General features: G+C 40.3%; 1 protein-coding gene across 9 annotated transcripts; it reads left to right on the plus strand.

The window, feature by feature from the left end:
* The first annotated feature begins 1,735 nt into the window (after positions 1-1,735).
* On the plus strand, positions 1,736-18,245 carry SFPQ (splicing factor proline and glutamine rich). 9 transcript variants are annotated; one of them, XR_012155626.2, is made up of 12 exons: positions 1,794-2,514; positions 3,076-3,264; positions 3,366-3,667; positions 3,851-3,946; positions 5,156-5,352; positions 5,939-6,023; positions 6,401-6,518; positions 6,744-6,792; positions 6,868-6,995; positions 9,844-16,554; positions 17,082-17,598; positions 18,146-18,245. XR_012155626.2 is itself a non-coding variant. In XM_073317682.2 (11 exons), the coding sequence occupies exons 1-10, from the start codon at positions 1,882-1,884 to the stop codon at positions 16,528-16,530; spliced, it is 1,821 nt and encodes a 606-aa protein (XP_073173783.2). In that variant the 5' UTR covers positions 1,794-1,881; the 3' UTR covers positions 16,531-16,554; positions 17,082-18,245. The 9 variants fall into 9 exon arrangements, 2 of the variants coding, with proteins under 2 accessions (XP_073173783.2, XP_073173782.2); XR_012155627.2 differs by having other exon boundaries at positions 17,082-17,155; positions 17,323-18,245; XR_012155629.2 differs by having other exon boundaries at positions 17,082-17,155.
* Positions 18,246-18,509: the final 264 nt, after the last annotated feature.

The raw sequence follows: 18,509 nt of genomic DNA on the forward strand, positions 1-18,509 counted from the left end.
TTAGCACAAAGCTCAAGGTCACAGCTTAAATGTAATGACTAGTTCTATATAATAGCAGGGGTTCATTAAATGGCTTAATTTTTCTAACTTGAAAATTTTTCACTTGTGATTAAAATTGGGGGAAATTTCTCACACTAAGCTTTTTTTGGAGTGAAAAATGCAGATTTGGTGACACCAAAATGTTTTGTGAATTTGTGTTGATTTTGCCAAATAGTTCATTTAGGAAAAAATAAAAAAATACCCCCCCAAATATAAAAATGTTTTGTTTGACATTTTGAAAGGAAACATTTCCATTTTCCCCACTGAGATATTGAAGTATGGTACAAAAGAGCCTATTTTGGTACTAAAAGATGTCACCTAACACATTCAAAAGTGACTTCTGATTTTGAGGGCCCAGACACCATTTCCTTTCATTTTATTTAAAATAATTAAAAAACATTTTAAAATGGTCACAAGGAAATGTTTAATCTGACCTAAAATTAATTTTTTAACTTTTTGATTTGCTGGACATTTTCCAATCTGAAATGATTTTTCAGTATCTCAGAATTGCCAACAAACCAATAATCTGTTTTTTACCAAGCTTTACTTGTGATGCCTTCCTGAGCTGTAGATCAGGTTAAATTTAATAAAAATGTTAATGATTGCAACCCCCTAAATTTCCCCCAATCAACTGTCCCGTGGATAAAACGAAAGACTTTCAAACATCTCACCCGCAAAAGCACAAAAAACTCACATAAAATATGTCTAATTAAAATGTCATTACATTCTGATGCTTTTTTATATTGTGCCTACAATTATTTCACCATTTCTTTATTGTTTACATTTATTTATAATCTCTTCTGTGGTACATTTTTCAGAGTGGTCGCCATGTTAGTCTGTATCAGCAAAAAAACCCGAAAAAACCGAGGAGCCCTTGTGGCACCTTAGAGACTAACCCGTTTATTTGGGCATGAGCTTTCGTGGGCTAAAACCCACTTCATCTGAGCACCGCGTACATACGAACTCCCCACTGAGATAATATTTTACAGCAGGGCCTATGATCTGGCTTAACATATTCAACAGCGGCCTCTGATTTTTGGGTACCCAGACACCACTGACTTCAGTTGGAGCTGGGGCTATTCAGCCCCTTTGAAAATCAGCCTAAATGGGGGACCAAGCAATGGAAGAACCCCACTCAGGAAAGTTGCTTTTGAAGGGAGCAGTGAGAAATCCCACTATGCTGAGTGCCAGACCAGTGCCTTATAACCGCACGAAGAGTCTTCCTCGGCTATTATCGGACCTCTTGGAGCACTCAGTGACCGCCTTTCCGTTGTTAATTAGCCACTGGCTCAGCCAAAAGCAGGACCCCCCCCCCACCACCACACGGAAGGCGAGCCTGGCAGCTCAGGGTCATGCGCACCACGTGGCTGAGGCTGCATAGCGGATAGCAGAGCCATTGGTTACATTGTGGCAGTTGACAGACTCCTAGTCTTCCCTGCAGAGCCGGTAGCTTACTAGCATGAGTGACTCCGCTGCCGTCCAATCGTAATACACATTGTCTCATGTCCGACCCGCCTGCCGGTCAAATTGTCCAATCAGCGCACAGGAGTATAACGGATCATACCGTCGGGTATTCGGAGGTCAAACGGACCAATCAGCGGGGAGCAGATTTCCTACCAACGGGAGAAAAGATGTGGCATAGTAGGTGCGGACTATTGGCTATTAGATCTATCAGTCTTTGCACACTCGGCTCTCTATTGGTTACTCCGAGATGGAGGGTGGTTTCCGGGGGCGGAGAAGGTATATAAGGGGCGGACAAAGGCGCCGGCGAGGCCGTTTGGCGGAGCCGCCATTTTGTGCGCAAGGCGCCGAGCCTCAGGAGAAGAGAGCAACAGCGGCGCCATGTCTCGGGATCGGTTCCGCAGCCGAGGCGGTGGCGGTTTCCACCGGCGCGGAGGCGGTGGCGGAGGCCGGGGAGGCCCCAACCACGATTTCCGGTCTCCACCGCCCGGCATGGGGCTTGGTCAGAACCGCGGCCCCCTGGGGGGCGGCCCGCCTGGCGGGGTCCCGAAGCCCGAACCCCCGAAGCCGCCCGTCTCGACCGCCACGCCGCCCGCCTCGTCCGCGTCCGTTACTGCCACGGCCTCGGGTCCCTCCGGCAGCCAGGCCGGCCCTGGGGCCCCGGCGGGGCCCACCCCGGCCGCGGGACAGCAACAGCCGCAGGCCCCGGCGGGCGCCGCTGCCGCCCCTCCTTCCACCCCGGCCGGCCCTGGGGGGCAGGCGCAGCCGAAGCCGAGCCCCACCCCTGTCGGCGGCCCCAAGAAAGGTCAGGGCCAGTCTCCGGGCGGGGGGCCCAAGGGTCCGGGGGGCCCCCAGCAGGGCCCCGGCGGCCCGCACCCCAAGGGGGGGCAGGGACACCGCGGCGGCCCGGGCGGCGAGCAGCGCGGGCGCGGCCCGGGCCCGCAGCACCAAGGGCAGGGCCTCAGTTTGCAGCAGGGCTCGGCCGGAGGCAGCGGCGAGAAGACCACGGACGAGGTGAGCGAGTCCGGGATCCCCTCCCCCACCGCTACAAGATGGCGGCGGCGGCGCTCGGCCTCCCCGCGCGCCCGGCGCCATCTTGAAGGGAGCCGCGGGGATGTGCCGAGGGGCGCGCCGGGCTGGCCGTACCGTGTGGAGGGGCGTGCTCCTTGGGGGAGGGGGGGAAGGGGGGCGAGGAGATACCCCTGCACGGGGCCGGGGACGTGGCTCTGCGGAGGGAAGGTGCAATGGGCCCATTGGACGGGGCTACTCCCTGCCGAGGGTGCGTGGCCTTGCCTAAATGCGGGGCGGGTTACGGCAGGGAATGAGGCCCCCCCGACAGACCGCGTAGGCGCAGTTTGCATATTGGTGACTAAACCCCGTTACAGCTAGAGGGCTGGCTGGGGTACCTGTGACCATACGGGCTCCTGCTTGTGTTGATGTGGGCGACGTGCGATATTTGGTGGGCGGGGCCGTACTGTGATCAAGAGGGTGGCAGCGGTCTGAGCTTCTTTGATTGAAGGCTTGCAGCTGGTGTGAAAGCCACGGGTCTTTGAACTGGTCTCTGTTTTTTTGTAGGGCTTTAAAGCAAATTTGTCCCTTCTGAGGCGACCTGGAGAGAAGACTTACACCCAACGTTGCCGTCTGTTTGTGGGGAACTTGCCTGCTGATATTACAGATGAAGAATTCAAAAGATTATTTGCTAAATATGGGGAGCCTGGAGAGGTTTTTATCAACAAGGGGAAAGGATTTGGATTCATTAAATTGGTGGGTTCTCATACTATAGCCATTTAAATGTGTTATTGTTCAGCTAAATTACGGCGAGACAATTGTTTTGTTGAAACTGGGTCTCATTAAATTTTTTTCAGGAATCCAGAGCACTGGCTGAAATTGCAAAGGCAGAACTTGATGATATTCCTATGAGGGGCCGACAGCTTCGAGTTCGTTTTGCCACACATGCTGCTGCTCTTTCTGTGCGTAATCTTTCACCATATGTGTCCAATGAGTTGTTGGAGGAAGCTTTTTCACAGTTTGGTCCAGTTGAAAGAGCTGTTGTGATTGTAGATGATCGTGGCAGATCGACAGGAAAAGGCATTGTTGAATTTGCATCTAAGCCAGCTGCAAGGAAAGCATTTGAACGGTGCACTGAAGGAGTATTCTTGTTGACAACGTAAGCTATTTGACTATATAGAAATGTATCTTACTTAAACATGGCAGTTAGAGGTACACATTTAGTCTTTTACTGCCATTTTATCACAAGTCAGCTTAAGTGATAATTGTTATAAACAAATTTTCCTCTAAAAGCTGCAAGCAGCATTCATACTAGAAAAATCTGATTTTTGTTTTTGTTTAGTACTCCTAGGCCAGTTATTGTGGAACCACTTGAACAACTGGATGATGAAGATGGTCTTCCAGAAAAGCTTGCTCAGAAGAATCCAATGTATCAGAAGTAGGGGCACTCTCTTTTCCTCCACATAGAGCTAAGGCATATTGATCTCAAATATATTACGGTTTTCAGAGTAGTAGCTGTGTTAGTCTGTATTCGCAAAAAGAAAAGGAGTACTTGTGGCACCTTAGAGACTAACAAATTTATTTGAGCATGAGCTCAAAAGCTTATGCTCAAACATATTACAGTAAATGATAGTTTAGCATATGTACCTTATGATTTTTAAAACAAACTTTGTGTGTGTGGATATCTAAGCACTATACCCAGATGTGCAGACACTTTTCTTAACCTGTGTAGTAATGTAATTTTTTTAACATTAGCTTTCATAAAATTTTTGCTATGAAGCCAATGTTGAATTTGACAACATCATAGGTTATTTTTCTTTCTATCCACTAAAATAACTTTAAAATCACTGTTCTGCATAAAAATAGCTTTACTAATTTTACAAGTAATACAAAAAAATTTCTTTGCTTTGTGCACTTAATAGCACTTTGGGAGTTTTCACACAGCAACAGAGAAGAAGGAAATTAAAAAAGCACAAACATTGCAATGGCAGTTGTAGTATCTGATGCTGGGTAAAATGTTCAGATGTACCCAAATCATTATTGAAAATGGGAATTCTTAACTACATCTGAAAATTGTTTAAAAAAGAGATTTCAAGTTGATGCCACTTTAATGAAATGTTTTAATGTTAATGGTTTGTAACCAACACATTCAGAAAAGTTTAAACAAAAATGATATTTCAGAGAATTGCAGTGATAAAGATGTGGATATCATTTGACTTTTCAATGAGCTGTGAGTGTAAATACCCTTTCTCAGTCCAACTGCTGAGTCACTTATCCTCATGAGCAGAGTCTGTGGTTCATTAACTGTGAAACAGAATTTTTTTCTAATTCTAATATAAAAAACGTGTTTTGGACCTAGCTAACAATGTGTTCCTCCTTTGTTTATTAATTTCCTGCAAGAAATTACTGCTTCTATTAGTGGGATTTTCTAGATTCTTCTGAACATCTGGCCTGTGGTAGAATATGTAGTGTCAGCAGCATAGTTTTAGAAAAGACTTTAAAACTCTAAGCATAATTCGAATATTTCTTGAAAATACTGTGACTTAGGAAGAAACTGGTTAATTTTGAACTCTGTATTTAAGTGACCCTGTTACACAGCTCCTCTTTTAAATTCATTATTAGTAAATATTTTCTATTCCATTTGTAGGGAAAGAGAAACTCCACCCCGCTTTGCTCAGCATGGCAGTTTTGAATTTGAATATTCCCAGAGGTGGAAATCCTTAGATGAAATGGAAAAACAGCAAAGAGATCAGGTGGAGAAAAACATGAAAGATGCCAAGGACAAACTTGAAAGTGAAATGGAAGATGCCTATCATGAACATCAGGCAAATCTCTTGCGTCAAGGTGATTGGCACTAATTCTTCTGTTGCCTTTGTTTTCTGGTTGTGTGGGCTATTTATACAAATAGTCGTATTATATGGATGTTTGTGTTTTAGGTTTTCATTAACTGATCCACAATAAACAGCCAAGTGGAGCCTGAGAATTGTTTTTAAAAAGTACCTTGCAATTTAAATCTTGCTTCCTGATCCCTGTAAATTTTATTTTGCATAAAAATATGGGAGCCTATTAATTGACTTTGTATAGTCTGGGTGTACATTGTTATCGTGGCTTTGCGAGACTGGGAATTCTGGTTGCTCAGTAGGCTGCTGTGAGGAGAAAAAGCTTACCACAAAGTTGTCAGTTTGTTTTTCAGGGTTTTTTGTGAGTATAGCACAAATTCTGTTTGGCCAACTGTAATTTAAAAGGGGAATGGTTTATAATGACTCTAATTGAGAAAAGCAGTCCTGTTTCAGTATCAGTTGTGTGCCATGTAGAACTTAAATGGGGCTAGGGTAAGTGGTTGAAGTGAGCTAACACTCTGTAAGAATAAAAACTTATACAAGGAAAAAATATGTACAAAGGGGATATTGACAAACTATTTTTTTTCCAGACCTTATGAGGCGTCAAGAAGAATTGAGGCGTATGGAGGAACTTCATAATCAAGAAATGCAGAAACGCAAGGAAATTCAGCTGAGGTAGGCCTGGATTTGATAAACAAGATCTTGTCACTAAAAACTAAATTGACTACTGTGCAACAATGTTCTTTGTGCAAATGACAGTTGTGCATGTGCTGATACAATTGCAAGTTGAGGTTTGCATGTTAAAGCTAGCTTATTTTTACTTGAACGTCTTGAGATTTGAATCGTAGGTATTTTTGAGTGGTGTCCAAAAACTACTTAGCATTACATGGTTAATCTTTAGCTCTTACTGAAGTTGAATTCACTTAATCTTTTCATCCACCAATCACCAGCACACATTGTGAGATGCTCACTCTTTATGTTCAGGTTGGTTATATACATATTAAGCGTGTAAATATTGTGCTTTTTGAGGTATAATAACACACAATTATCAGGCAGGAGGAAGAACGTCGTAGACGGGAAGAAGAAATGATGATTCGCCAGCGTGAGATGGAAGAACAGATGAGAAGACAGAGAGAAGAGAATTACAGTAGAATGGGTTACATGGATCCAGTAAGTATTAACAAAATAAAGCCTTGTGGTTTATGGATAATTAAACTAATTTGAGATGCTACTGGGATTTTCTTAGTTTCAAAAAATAGTTCAAAGTAACTAATAACCATGTAATTTTGGTAGGTGAATGGATACTGTTAAATGTTGCATCTGCTTCATGAAATGCAGGCCTTCAAAAGGGGAACAGAACTGATTACTCATTCTGATCTGTTTTTGCCTTTGCAGAGAGAGAGAGACATGAGAATGGGTGGTGCTAGCACAATGAACATGGGAGGTAAGGATTGTTAAATCCATTTACATAGTTAACATATAACTTGTCAGAATATGATTATGTATGTTTCTTTCTTAGATCCCTATGGTGCAGCAGCTCAGAAATTCCCACCTATGGGTGGTGGCGGTGGTGGCGGCATAGGTTATGAAGCCAGTCCTGGTGTTGGCCAACCAGCCATGAGTGGTTCTATGATGGGAAGTGACATGGTAATGTATCCTGTGGTGGCTTTACTTTAGTAGGGGGGAAATTGAGGCAGGAAATTCTGAACTCTACCAATTTTTGAATGGTAGATGGTTTAAACCTCTCTAAGTACTGACTGCTTTTTTGTCAGTGTATGTAATAGCAATATTAAGGACTAGTCTGGCAGTATGTACAGTAATTCAGTTTTTGAGTGGTCATTTAGACAGAAGTTGTCTGTAAACAAATTCAAATGTGCATATGTGCTGGTAACCCTGTTACTGGTTGGGTTTTGAGTACCTGCATTATATTTAGCCTTGGAAGGATTTTTTCATCAATTTTGATGTTTCAAAATACTGGATTGATTTCCAACAGCTTAAATTTTTGCTCTAACAAGAAATAAGGCTTATTTATCAAGATGTAATTACTTAAAAATTAATTTACAACAAATTGACACAGGAGAGCTTGAAGCGTGTCAATTCTATCTAAAACTATTTCATAATTGTATCAATTGTCAGCAAGTGCTATGTTCTACTCTTGTTCTCCAATGTGTAATTACTGAGACCAATTAAAATCTGGTCCTTCCAAGCCTAATTACAAAATCAGTGCACCCTTGCATTGATAACTGCAAAATGCAAACTGTACTCATGTATGTTTATGCAAAAGATTACTCATCACCGCCAACTTGTGAGTAATCAGATGGCAAACAGTATACCATATTGTGTGCTAATGTTTGCCATAATATCAAAAGAGCAGAAATGCAGTTAGCAGCCTTAGGCATGTTTAGATATTCCCAGTACTCCTTGACCTTAGTCATTTTGTGACTCCTATCTGACAAAAGAATGATAGCCTGTTCTTCTTGTTTCCCACTTGTTGGGCATGACTGTAGATGCAGGTTCTTAATCTACTGCATACCTCATGTTTAGAGGTATGTTTCCAAACAATACTATTTTTGGCACACTAAATGTGTGCATGGGGTTGGAGTCTGCTTGGTGCTATCCCACTGGAGCAGTGCTGACAGAAATGCTTTAATAGGCTGGAAGTCTATTCTGGGTCAAGTGGTTGATGGTAGTATGCTTCCACCTTCCCTGTCGAGGGTACACACCCTCTGGCACAAAATGCAGATAATCTTTTTCTGGGTGGGTTTAAGGTTAGACTGTACTCAGGCCTCTGGCTTCATATGGTGTGCTACCACAGTAGCTTACCAGGTATCTTCTTTTTATGGAAACCATACCTCTGGTATCTAACTTTGCAAAGCATTGATTCAGTAGATGATGCTGCTGGCCTTAATGCATCTATAATCTACTGATAACATTTTTAAGCAATTCATAAGTGTCAAGTGAACAGTTAGGTAGTCTGTGGCGAATGCTGTGTACATTTTTTTCCTCATTTTAAAAGTCTTGGTACAGGTGCATGTTGAACTTGCGTAATATTTTAAAACAACTTGATACCATCAAAACATGGCTGTTAAGATGGTTTAACTGCCTAAAGTTCCCTAGGACATGGCTCTCTATGCCACGAAGTGCAGTCCCAGTTATTAAACTTAAGAGTTGCAATTAGGTTTTAGTTGGTGTATAAACTTTGTAAAGAAGACATGAATTATGGAGAAGCTAGAAACTCCTTGTTTTCTGAAAATTCCTTCCTCAGAAAGATTGAAGCTAACTTTTAAATAATTCTGTGCCAGTAACGGGAGAAAAGTCTGAATTAACCCATGGTCTGTATTTACAGACTTAATTTAGTAAATTGAAATTACTGTTCTTTCAGGGGGTAGTGAAACTTTTATTTGAAAAGGAAGTTGAAAGCTATCTTCGACTTCACAGTATTGATGTAACTTTTAGAGATCTGCTGCCAGCCACACCTACTTGCTTATCTGGTAGCTTGGTAGAAATACGTGCAGCTAGATGCATTAGTAAAGATATTTGAAGTCTCTGCTTTATTGCAGTCCAATTCATTGTTTGCAACTCTGATGGGGAGACAGTCCCTGAAGTCTTTTAATAATTGTAAAGTCTTAGTGGACTTTCCAAGAGCTTGTGGTGAAGCTGGGAAGGGAGGGGGGCTTTAATGGGTGCACTTGGTGAAATGCACAAAGGGCAAACTTGAAACACTGTGACTAAAATGTAGTTCTGTGAATCCATTTTTACATTTGGTTATATAGCAATAGACCTGAAAATGTGAGAATAAATTAAGGTCTTTTGATCAAGCAATTGTGTTGGTTAGGTAAATCACTGCTTTATTAGCCTTTCACATTTTTCATTCTTGTAATCCAGTAGCACTGTATTACAGTTGTTTGTTTTACTACTTAAGGCTTCTGCAGTTTAGTCAGCAGATGTAGTCTTAAAGCCCATCTTGAAAAGCACATGGTCTCTAATGCAGCACATGCCATTAACTGGTGAGTAGGCATCCTCTTTACAATGACATTTTATTAATGTCAGCTCATACTTCAGTGAACTGAATCTGCCTTTTCTGGCTAGGTTTATTTGGAAATAACTTATTGACGTAAACAAAACCTGTACTGAACTAAAGTTGAGTTTGCAAGCTGTTTGCGTAAACTTGGTTGAAAATTGCTAGAGCTCATTTTGGAAAGGGTGTTAATTCACATCTGCACTAATGCTTACATTTCTAGCACTGCAGGGAATATCTGTTCTTTGTAACAGATGTATGAGAATGCATCAAGTTGGGAACATACCTCAAGGCATGTTTTACAATAAACTAATTTTTAAATTACCCTTTTTTCCTTTCTATGTTCCCGGTACCTGTGGATCGGCTCAATGGTGATTGTATCGACGAACCTTGACTACGGAACCTTCTAAAAATATATACTTAACACACATGGACATCAACTACATATAATGAACTGTTAATATATTGTTCCAATAGCGTGCTGAACGCTTTGGGCAGGGAGGTGCGGGGCCTGTGGGTGGCCAGGGCCCTAGAGGAATGGGGCCTGGAACACCAGCAGGATATGGTAGAGGGAGAGAAGAATATGAAGGCCCAAACAAAAAGCCCCGGTTTTAGATGTGACCAGTAGTTTCATTCCAGTTTGTTTTTGTCTGCCTTGTTTAGACACCAACTTTTTAATTCTTGCATTTTAGTAAGAAAGCTACATTTTTATGGATGTTAGAAACTAGTGACCTAATATTTGTAAGTGGTCTGTTTGGACAAGTAAAATTTAATTATGTAATGCAGTGTTTCAAAAAAAATTTAGCTTTTTTTTGATGTATAACATCCCTAACTTGATGGCAGTGTACCAACTTTTTTTTACTGTGCTTCAAATAAATAGAATACTAAATGTAGTAACTATTCTGATCTTAAACTCGCCATTCACGGTTCTAAATGAGGCTAAATGCCATACCTTTCAACATAGAAGAAATGAGTCTTGGATTTAGAGGTCTGATTTAGACCAGGATGTGGAAAATTAGCTTAAGGGTGAGGCCTCCTCCTGTTATGCCTCAAGCTTTAAGTTTGGGTCAAATAGTTGTAGACCGATACTTGATCTTCCAATGGATACAGATTTTCAGAGCATTCGTTATACTGCAATATGGAAATTGTGCAAGTGTTGTAAGATGCAGTAATGGAAACTAAACTGCAAATGAGGCTGCTGTCATGTAATGAGTTTTAGATTTTAACAATGGAGGGTGGGTTGGTAACAGACTTCTCTTTGGCATCCACTGCTTGAAATCTTTAAAGAAGTTGAAAAGGTCACTTTTTAAAAGAAATCCACAGAATGGCTTGGATTGACTTCCCAATTAAAGGGCTGTAAATGTGACAATGTTAGTTTTATACATAAGCTGTCTGCCTGAGATGCAGGATTGGCCTGGTTCAGTATTTAATACCTAACTGAAATTGCTTGGTAAGAAGACCAGGGAGTATTGAGTAAAACAAGGTGGTTTTTAATATGTACTCTGTAACTTGCTAACTATGCTAATTGAATGGACTAACTCTTACAGTTCAGAAATCAACTAGGGTTAATGTCAGGGGTCTGTAAAAACTGAAGTTATCTTTCATAGACCTTGTAGTACTTAAATCCTAAAATGCATCATGTTAAATTCAGATAAATAAATAGCCTCTTGCACTGTAGTAGGGCTCTCAGCTTTTTTTGAGTCATGCCCAGTCTTCGCATTTCTTAGGTGCTTCTGCTGCCCAGGTGCCAGGTCACAGTGCAACTTAAGTTTGGCTCAGCTCACCACACCTTCTGGTTGAGAACCCCTGTTCTGATATTGTCAGATCTTAATGCTGACATTTGGAAGGCAAGAGTAGGACTAAACCTGGAGTTCAATAGCTACTGTTAACATAGTACAAATAAAACTCCCTCTTAAGAGTCTGACAGAGGAGATGGTTTGATGAATTTACAGTTTGCTGTCCATTTAATTAAACCCCATAAGAATTCAAGATATGCTGGACTTCATTACCGTTATTGTGCCTGACAAGCTGGGAGCATGGCTTCCCAGTGTAAAATGCCTTGGTGTTAAGACAGGATACATCAACCTGTGCAAAGTTGGTAAACTTACTTGGTTTGGTTGTATTTTTACCTGACTCCCAAAATGTTGAGCATTCTGTGAATAGTTTTAATTGTTAGAAGGTCTTTCCACTGTTTGTGCTAAGCATTGGCTAATCCTAAATTTTGTCTCTCTGGATAAAGTTTTAGTGTTTAGATTTCATTACCTTGGAATACAAACAGTCTGTCTTCAGAAGTGAGCGCTGTTTAAATGCTGACTGTTAAACTTCAATTGTAAAATACTGGCAAGCTGTGAAATGTTGATAACCAGCTGTGTGACTAAATATTAAGTGTCTAAATAGAGACTCAGCCAGTTTGGCAAATCTGTTCCTATTTTCCCAGAACTTTTTAAAGAGGGTAGATGACACTTTACCACTATGAATTGAAATGTAGGAAATCTTAGATCAGCAGTTCTTAAACTGGAGATCAAGTGGCTGGGATCCTTTGTATAGGATTCTTAGTTTAAAATCAGCAGTCCAATTACAACTTGTATGAATTTTATAGTAGGGACTCAATGCAAATACTTTCAAAAGGGTGTTCGTGGACACCCACAGAGGGTGAAAGTGTCTGAGATGGGGAACTCTGACCGTAAACATTAAATTAATTTTTTTCAGTTTATTTTTCAGATTACATGTCATTCTTTATTAAAGAGATGCTGGCACATATCCTAAAATGCTTTCTTTTGTAGTACTGTAACTTTGAAGAGTGAAGGATGCTGATGTCCTAAATCATTATCTTCCAGAGGTTTTCTTTTTAGTACCCCTATTTGTATGTAAGCTGTTGCTATGTCTTAAAAATAGACAGTTTGCGAAACTGTGTTTAGCAAACCTATACTGAAAGATTCAGCAGTTTCTACAACATTTTGAAATAGTTTTATTAAACCGTGTACCCAGTGTTGTAGTTGCATAAGCAGACTTTTTTAAAAAACAGTCAAGTCCTGCTTTGAGTTGCGTGTGTTAAACAGGCATACAGTAGCTTCTGCCCAATTGGATTTCAAAACCTTTTTAAAGGTACAGTCTTAAAAGCTGACAGACAAATGTCAGAATTTTAAAATTTTATACCCAGTTATTAAGTTGGTGGGAGGTGTTAAGGAAGTTGTCATGTTCCTGTGGTCTTTCCCCATGGTTCTGTGGTTTTGGAGTCTTCACAAAGTCAGGTGATTTACATAACTGAAGTGTAAAGGGTTTTCAAATCCTTTAAGAAAAGTCCTTGGTCTGGCAGACCCGTTTCTAGATGGTTTAGACCACCATGTAGAACCTTTTTTTTGTACTGGACTTAGAGAAAATATTGGCTTTTACAATTTAGTCTGCTTTAATTAAATTGAGCCCATTTAAACTTTTAATCTGCTGCATATAGAAATGGGTATCCTTTTGCATGTTTTCACACTTCCTTAAAAATGAATACAGAGCATATCTACAGTACTATGTAGATACATCACACCACCTAATAGAAATACAGCTTATGAGAAATTGAAACTGCTTTTGAGAGATTTTGTGGTATTTTTATGGTAGAAAAATTCTTGGCTTCTCCTTGGCGGCAGCCACTTACTGTGGCAGCAAGTTTTTGCTGGAGTTTTTGAGACTGCAATTTTACACTCTTAAAAGTAGTGGCCTGCTACATAACTGCACTTAGCCAGCATTTCTGCAGTTCATAACTGTGAGGAACGTAGTACCACAAATGGCAATGGACATTAGGACCCGGATGTAGTATTCCTGCTTGCTCCGAGATTCTCATTGCCGACTGCGTACAGGTAGGTAACAAGCAATATAATATAACTTGGTGACTTTCTGTGTAACCTTATTCTGTGGGTATTCTGACATCACACTTCCGACTATGAAATTACAGTGCAGCACTCTTCATACTTGTATAATGTTTAGGTTGCATCAAAGTTGCGTGGCTTTCGGTTTTAAGCTGTATCTTTTTCAGCAGCAATAAGCAACTTATTGCAATTCTTAGATAAATATCTCAGACCCGATTCCTTTGTACATGTGTGACTTGGCTTGTGTGGATTTTCTTAAAGTACATTGTAATGAAGAAGATATTCTTAGGTGAGCTCTGTGGGGAAGAGGGAATGTGATTTTAGAACGATTTAACTAGTCAACTGGGTGCAATTTGCACCTAGAAAACCTGTCACTTGTATTAACTTTCTGTAGTAGCAAAATATCCCATCTGCAGTGCATCCCCTTGTAGAGTCTTGGCTATTATAGAAAATATATTGGTAATCATTGCTCTAGCCTTCAATGAACTAGGTGATAAAGATGTAAAACTCACTGTAGTGAGTTTTAATACTGGGTCTAAGTACTTCTCAGGTCATAAATTGTTCAAATATCTCCATTATTAGTTTTCAGGGTTTATCAACTTAAGATACGTTTGTTTTAATTTTTAGGTGACAGTGATCATGATATATGTTCAATTAAAGTCAACTGAATATGCTGGGAATCTGTGGATTCCTGTCTTTACATATTCATCTTGGTAGTGAATGTACTGATCAAAGTAGCTTAATTTTTCATCAAAATATCTTTCAAGTGTGTGCTTATTCTAAATTCACTGCTTGAAATACCAGATATGGTGTTTCAAAAGGTTACATACCTAAATGTTTCCAAACTTCCGAATGTGTCGACCTTCAGCTCCTATCTGCTTTGTTGTGCTAGTTAGCTGTAACTACAGGGTCTGAATGTCATACGTTTCCTTATTTCATCCCCTGATCTGGTTCTTGGCAATGCATAAGAAACCTTTTTCAGAGGTATTGCGAGGGTTTTTCAACTTGAGATGCAAAGTTTTACTTTGCATACTTGTTTCTGGTGTACATTTTTGTCAAATTTGGACATTATACTTCTGTATTGTATCTTCCAAGAAAGAATCTTACTCACTGGTAAGCAGTTTATAAACTAGATAGGCTTGCCCTCTACTGTTTGTATTCATGTTCTTTTGAAAAGTCAAAGTAATTTCTGCACTTCATAACTCAGATAGTAACAGCTCTTTAGTTACATTGAATGTGTAGCTGAACTTAAGCTGTTCAACCTGTGACACCATTAGTCTTTAAGCCAGTTTGGGCTGTTGCCATTGTTTAGAGTTTTCTATGAGTAAAATTGAATAATGAAATTGGCAGTATGTTTGCTGTGAAACTGCAAGAATTGGATTATTAGGTATCTCTAAACCAACAGTCAGGTCTGTTCAGTTTTGCCAGTGTGCTGGGTATTTACTAGACACGTGACTTACCTTCAGGAACATCATGGAGGGGTTATATGGACACATCTACCTTCTTCTGAATACTTGGAATGGTAATAGGCTTTTTACACTCTTGGAGCAAGCAATTTGTGACAAAGCAATGGGTTTCATACTAGCTTTGATTTGTCTGCAGTAACGAAACTTAGTGCAGTAGGTTTCTTAAACAAATAGGCATGTCTATTTTAAGCAAACAACTTGTAATAAGTGGGTATGAGAAATAACAGTACACTGAAGTGCTTGCATTGTGTTTCATCTTGGTTTTATCTTTTTCTCTATAAACTATACTTTTCCCAAAAGTTTATCTGAAGCTCGGAAGTGTGGTGCCAGAATACATATGCGTACCTGTTAGATCAGATACTGGTGCTGTCAGGGGAGAGCACAGCACAGTGTAGCATATGGGGGCTTTTACTGTAACATTAAGCATATCAAGTCTTGCTTGCAGTTTCCCCAATAGCAAAACACTAAACAGCTAAATATTGAGGCCTGTGAGTAGTTTTAGGACTTGAGCGGTATTGGGGTTGCATGTCTGTTAATCATTGCCAGCTGCAGTGACATGATCAGGAAGGCCTGTGCGTTGTAACATGTTAAATGAGGCTAAGCATGTTGGAGAAATTGCATAGTGTGCTGTTTTGGACTGTTACTTGGCTTCTTCCACTACTAGCAAGGCTGGAATCAACTGATCAGCTTCTGATTTCTCTCCATATCAGCTAGTGGGGTTTTTAAATGGTTGCCTACTGGAAAAGAAAAAAATGGGAGGATTGGCCTTCTCCCATGTATGTCATTGCTGCTAGATAATGATTGACAAGTTAGGACTCGATTGTGCAATCCCACAGTGGACTGTGAATACCCCACCTATAAATGTTGCTTTTGAACACCAGTACTGAAGAGCTATCTGGGGAAAAGGGGGTGGCTACAAGTGCATAATCTGGAGTGTTGAAAAGATGCACAAAGATATAGTATCCCTTATGCATGGTGTTTGGTGCTACAGCATAGAAAACAATGTGCATACTAAATTTTGTCTATTGTTGATTTATAATTCAGTGTCAACACTGTACTAAGAGGTGGGTTTGATATTAAATTTGGGTGTCTCATCCCCTTGGCTGGCTAAGTAGCATTGTGAAGGCAGTGTGCTTTGCCTCCGACTAATAGTGTGCACAGAACTTTGTACAGACTTGTCCCTAGTTGCTGATGAGTAGATCTTCATTCAGCCCCTTGCAGTTTGCCCTCAACATAGCTGTAGTGAAAGGCTTAATATGCAGGGGAGGGGGGGAGCTGTGACAGAATGAAGGTAATGAAAAGCACATGACAAACTCTAGTGTCTTCCTTTGGATTGCAATGCACTTTTAGGATTCTTGGGCTGGGCACAGCTAGTATCAGGAACACTTTGCTTCATCCATATGGAGCGTGGATTACTACAGATAAGCCAAACTGTGGTTAAATAACTAGTATAGTTTCACAGTTACATACCTTCACATAAGGGATAGTATACCTCTGACTGCAATCAAACTTCATTGTACTCAGACTGGTGAAGCTAGCAGTTATGGCTTGGTGTTCAGATTAGGTGCAGTTCTTCACTCAACCACCTGCATATTCTTTTACTTTCTTACAAGTGTTTAGACTAGCCTATTTCTGCCCCTTATACTACTTCCACCTAGTATTTTTGAATAATTTGTAAATTCCCTCATAACTAATCAGTCCATGTATCTTTTAAACTTTTACTTTTAATTTAAAGGTTAGAATTTTGTAATGGGTTAGAACTTTGTTTTCAGAAACTTCCTAGTGTGTATATTTTTATAATTTCAGTTGTTATCCTTTAGGTGAAGATGATGCAAGCTGAGTGAAACAAACGTGCTCATCCATGTGAAGTAAGCATATCTGTTGATCTTTCATTTTAAAAAAAAGTTCAGAAACTGTGGTCTGTCTAAAGGGCTATGGCATAGTGCTGGTGGTGGTTCTTGTTTCCAGTAGCTAAATTGTGTTAAACTTACATTTTTGTGTAAGCAATTGCAGTGGTTGCCACAGGCAGCCCATTTTAATAGCAAATGGGGGAGAGTAGGTAGTTCTCAAACAATCTTGTTGGTATGGTTCACCCTCTGAATACATTTTTGGGAACCCCTGCCATAGAGTTAACATGCTTTTTAAACCTTCAAGGTAAGTAGTTACGATTCTGCAAGCTGTCATTTTTGGTTGGTCATGTTCTACTTTAGACTCCAAACTTCCTCTTAATTCCATGGCCTCTACTTTGCTGAGATGCTGCACCTCATAAAGGAATGGCCAAATGGAGAGTCACCAAATAAGTAATGGAGAGTCACCAAATAAGTGACTTGTATTTGGGGAGTATAAAATCATTTTATGGGAGACATAACTTACGTATTTTCTCCTTACTCAACAGTAGAGCCTGAGCACAATCCAGACTGTGACCTGATGTCAGGTGATGTGGAGTAGCCAGACTGCAAAGTGAATGGGGTGAGTAGTAGATTAATCTTGGGATACTGAGTTTGTAAGAAGAAATGACCCGAAGTGTACTTAGCAGTTTCTGCCTAAAACTTGACCTGATCTTAATATAGATTCTTAAGGTCAGAAGTAAATCTTCAATGGATTGTATATAAAAGCTTTTAATCTTTCTTTTGTAGAACCAAGATAAGCATTGTTTGAGGCTTTCCGGCTCTGCAGCATCAATAAACCCTGCTCAGTGAACTCTACAGATGCTCAGACAAAAACAAGGAACCTAACATGTTAATTTCAAGCACCATAAGAAATGCATGGTGCATTAGGAGGAGAGGTTTAGGGCAGATAGCGTAGCTCTTGAGTAAAACAATTACCTAAATTAAACTCGATGCAAAAAATTAGTTCTGCTTTTCATCTTCAAAACATTTTACAAACAGTTGAACTTCACAGCACCCAGCAAGGTAGGTGAATCAATATTATACCTGTTTTTTATATGTGGGGGAGCAAGCAGATAGTAGGTAGTATGCAGGGACCATAAGGAGGAATCTGCAGAGCTGGAATTAAACTAGAGTTCTTTTCTCCCACCATTTGACTAGACTTCAGTCTAAAACACTTACAGAATATTATGCCAGTTTTTAAAACCACAGACCCGGGGGAAACTTGCTAAATATTTTCTTTTGGACTGTTAATGGTTGTATGCATCTGATCTATCCTTTAGGCAGATTGAACAGAATGAACACTTTACATCACTGGTTTCAAAAAAGATCCTTACGAGTTGATTCCTAATGCTATGTGGTCCAATTCAGAACTGCTTCTGTGTCCCTGTTTCTATGCTATTCACTTAATCCCAGGTGTATCCTGAAAGTTTATATACATTGCTAAAGAACATGTTGGCCAGATGCTTGATTTTTTTGTGTTCATTCAATATTTCTGTTAAAGTGATCTATGTATGAAGATTGCTGGTAACATCTCTAGAGTTTGGGGCTAACTTTGTTTTTGCATTCACAGGAAGAAGCAGTGTTTGAAGCCCAGAACCCAGTGGAGAGGACCTAAGGACTTAAGTGGCAATGTTTTTCTTCAATAAAATACTCAGTTGCTGTACAAATGACATTTCTGTTTTCTTAAGTTTTACTCCAGAAGTTAATTTAGTTGAACGTATTTATGTACTGTGGATATCACTGCTAAAAATGAGGTGGTGATTTGGGGTGGGGGGAGTGTAGCACAATGTGATAATCTGTGAACCCCTCCCCTAAGCATCCAAACATCAGTGTGTGGGGAATACTTAAGACTCTTGTCTTTTGAGCTTGTGTAAGCATTTGCATGGTTAATGTCTTCCAGTACTGTGCTGCACCTGTACTGAAGAAGGCAAACC

This window comes from Lepidochelys kempii, chromosome 19 (genome assembly GCF_965140285.1).
Source record: "Lepidochelys kempii isolate rLepKem1 chromosome 19, rLepKem1.hap1, whole genome shotgun sequence".
NCBI classification, from domain to species: domain Eukaryota; kingdom Metazoa; phylum Chordata; order Testudines; family Cheloniidae; genus Lepidochelys; species Lepidochelys kempii.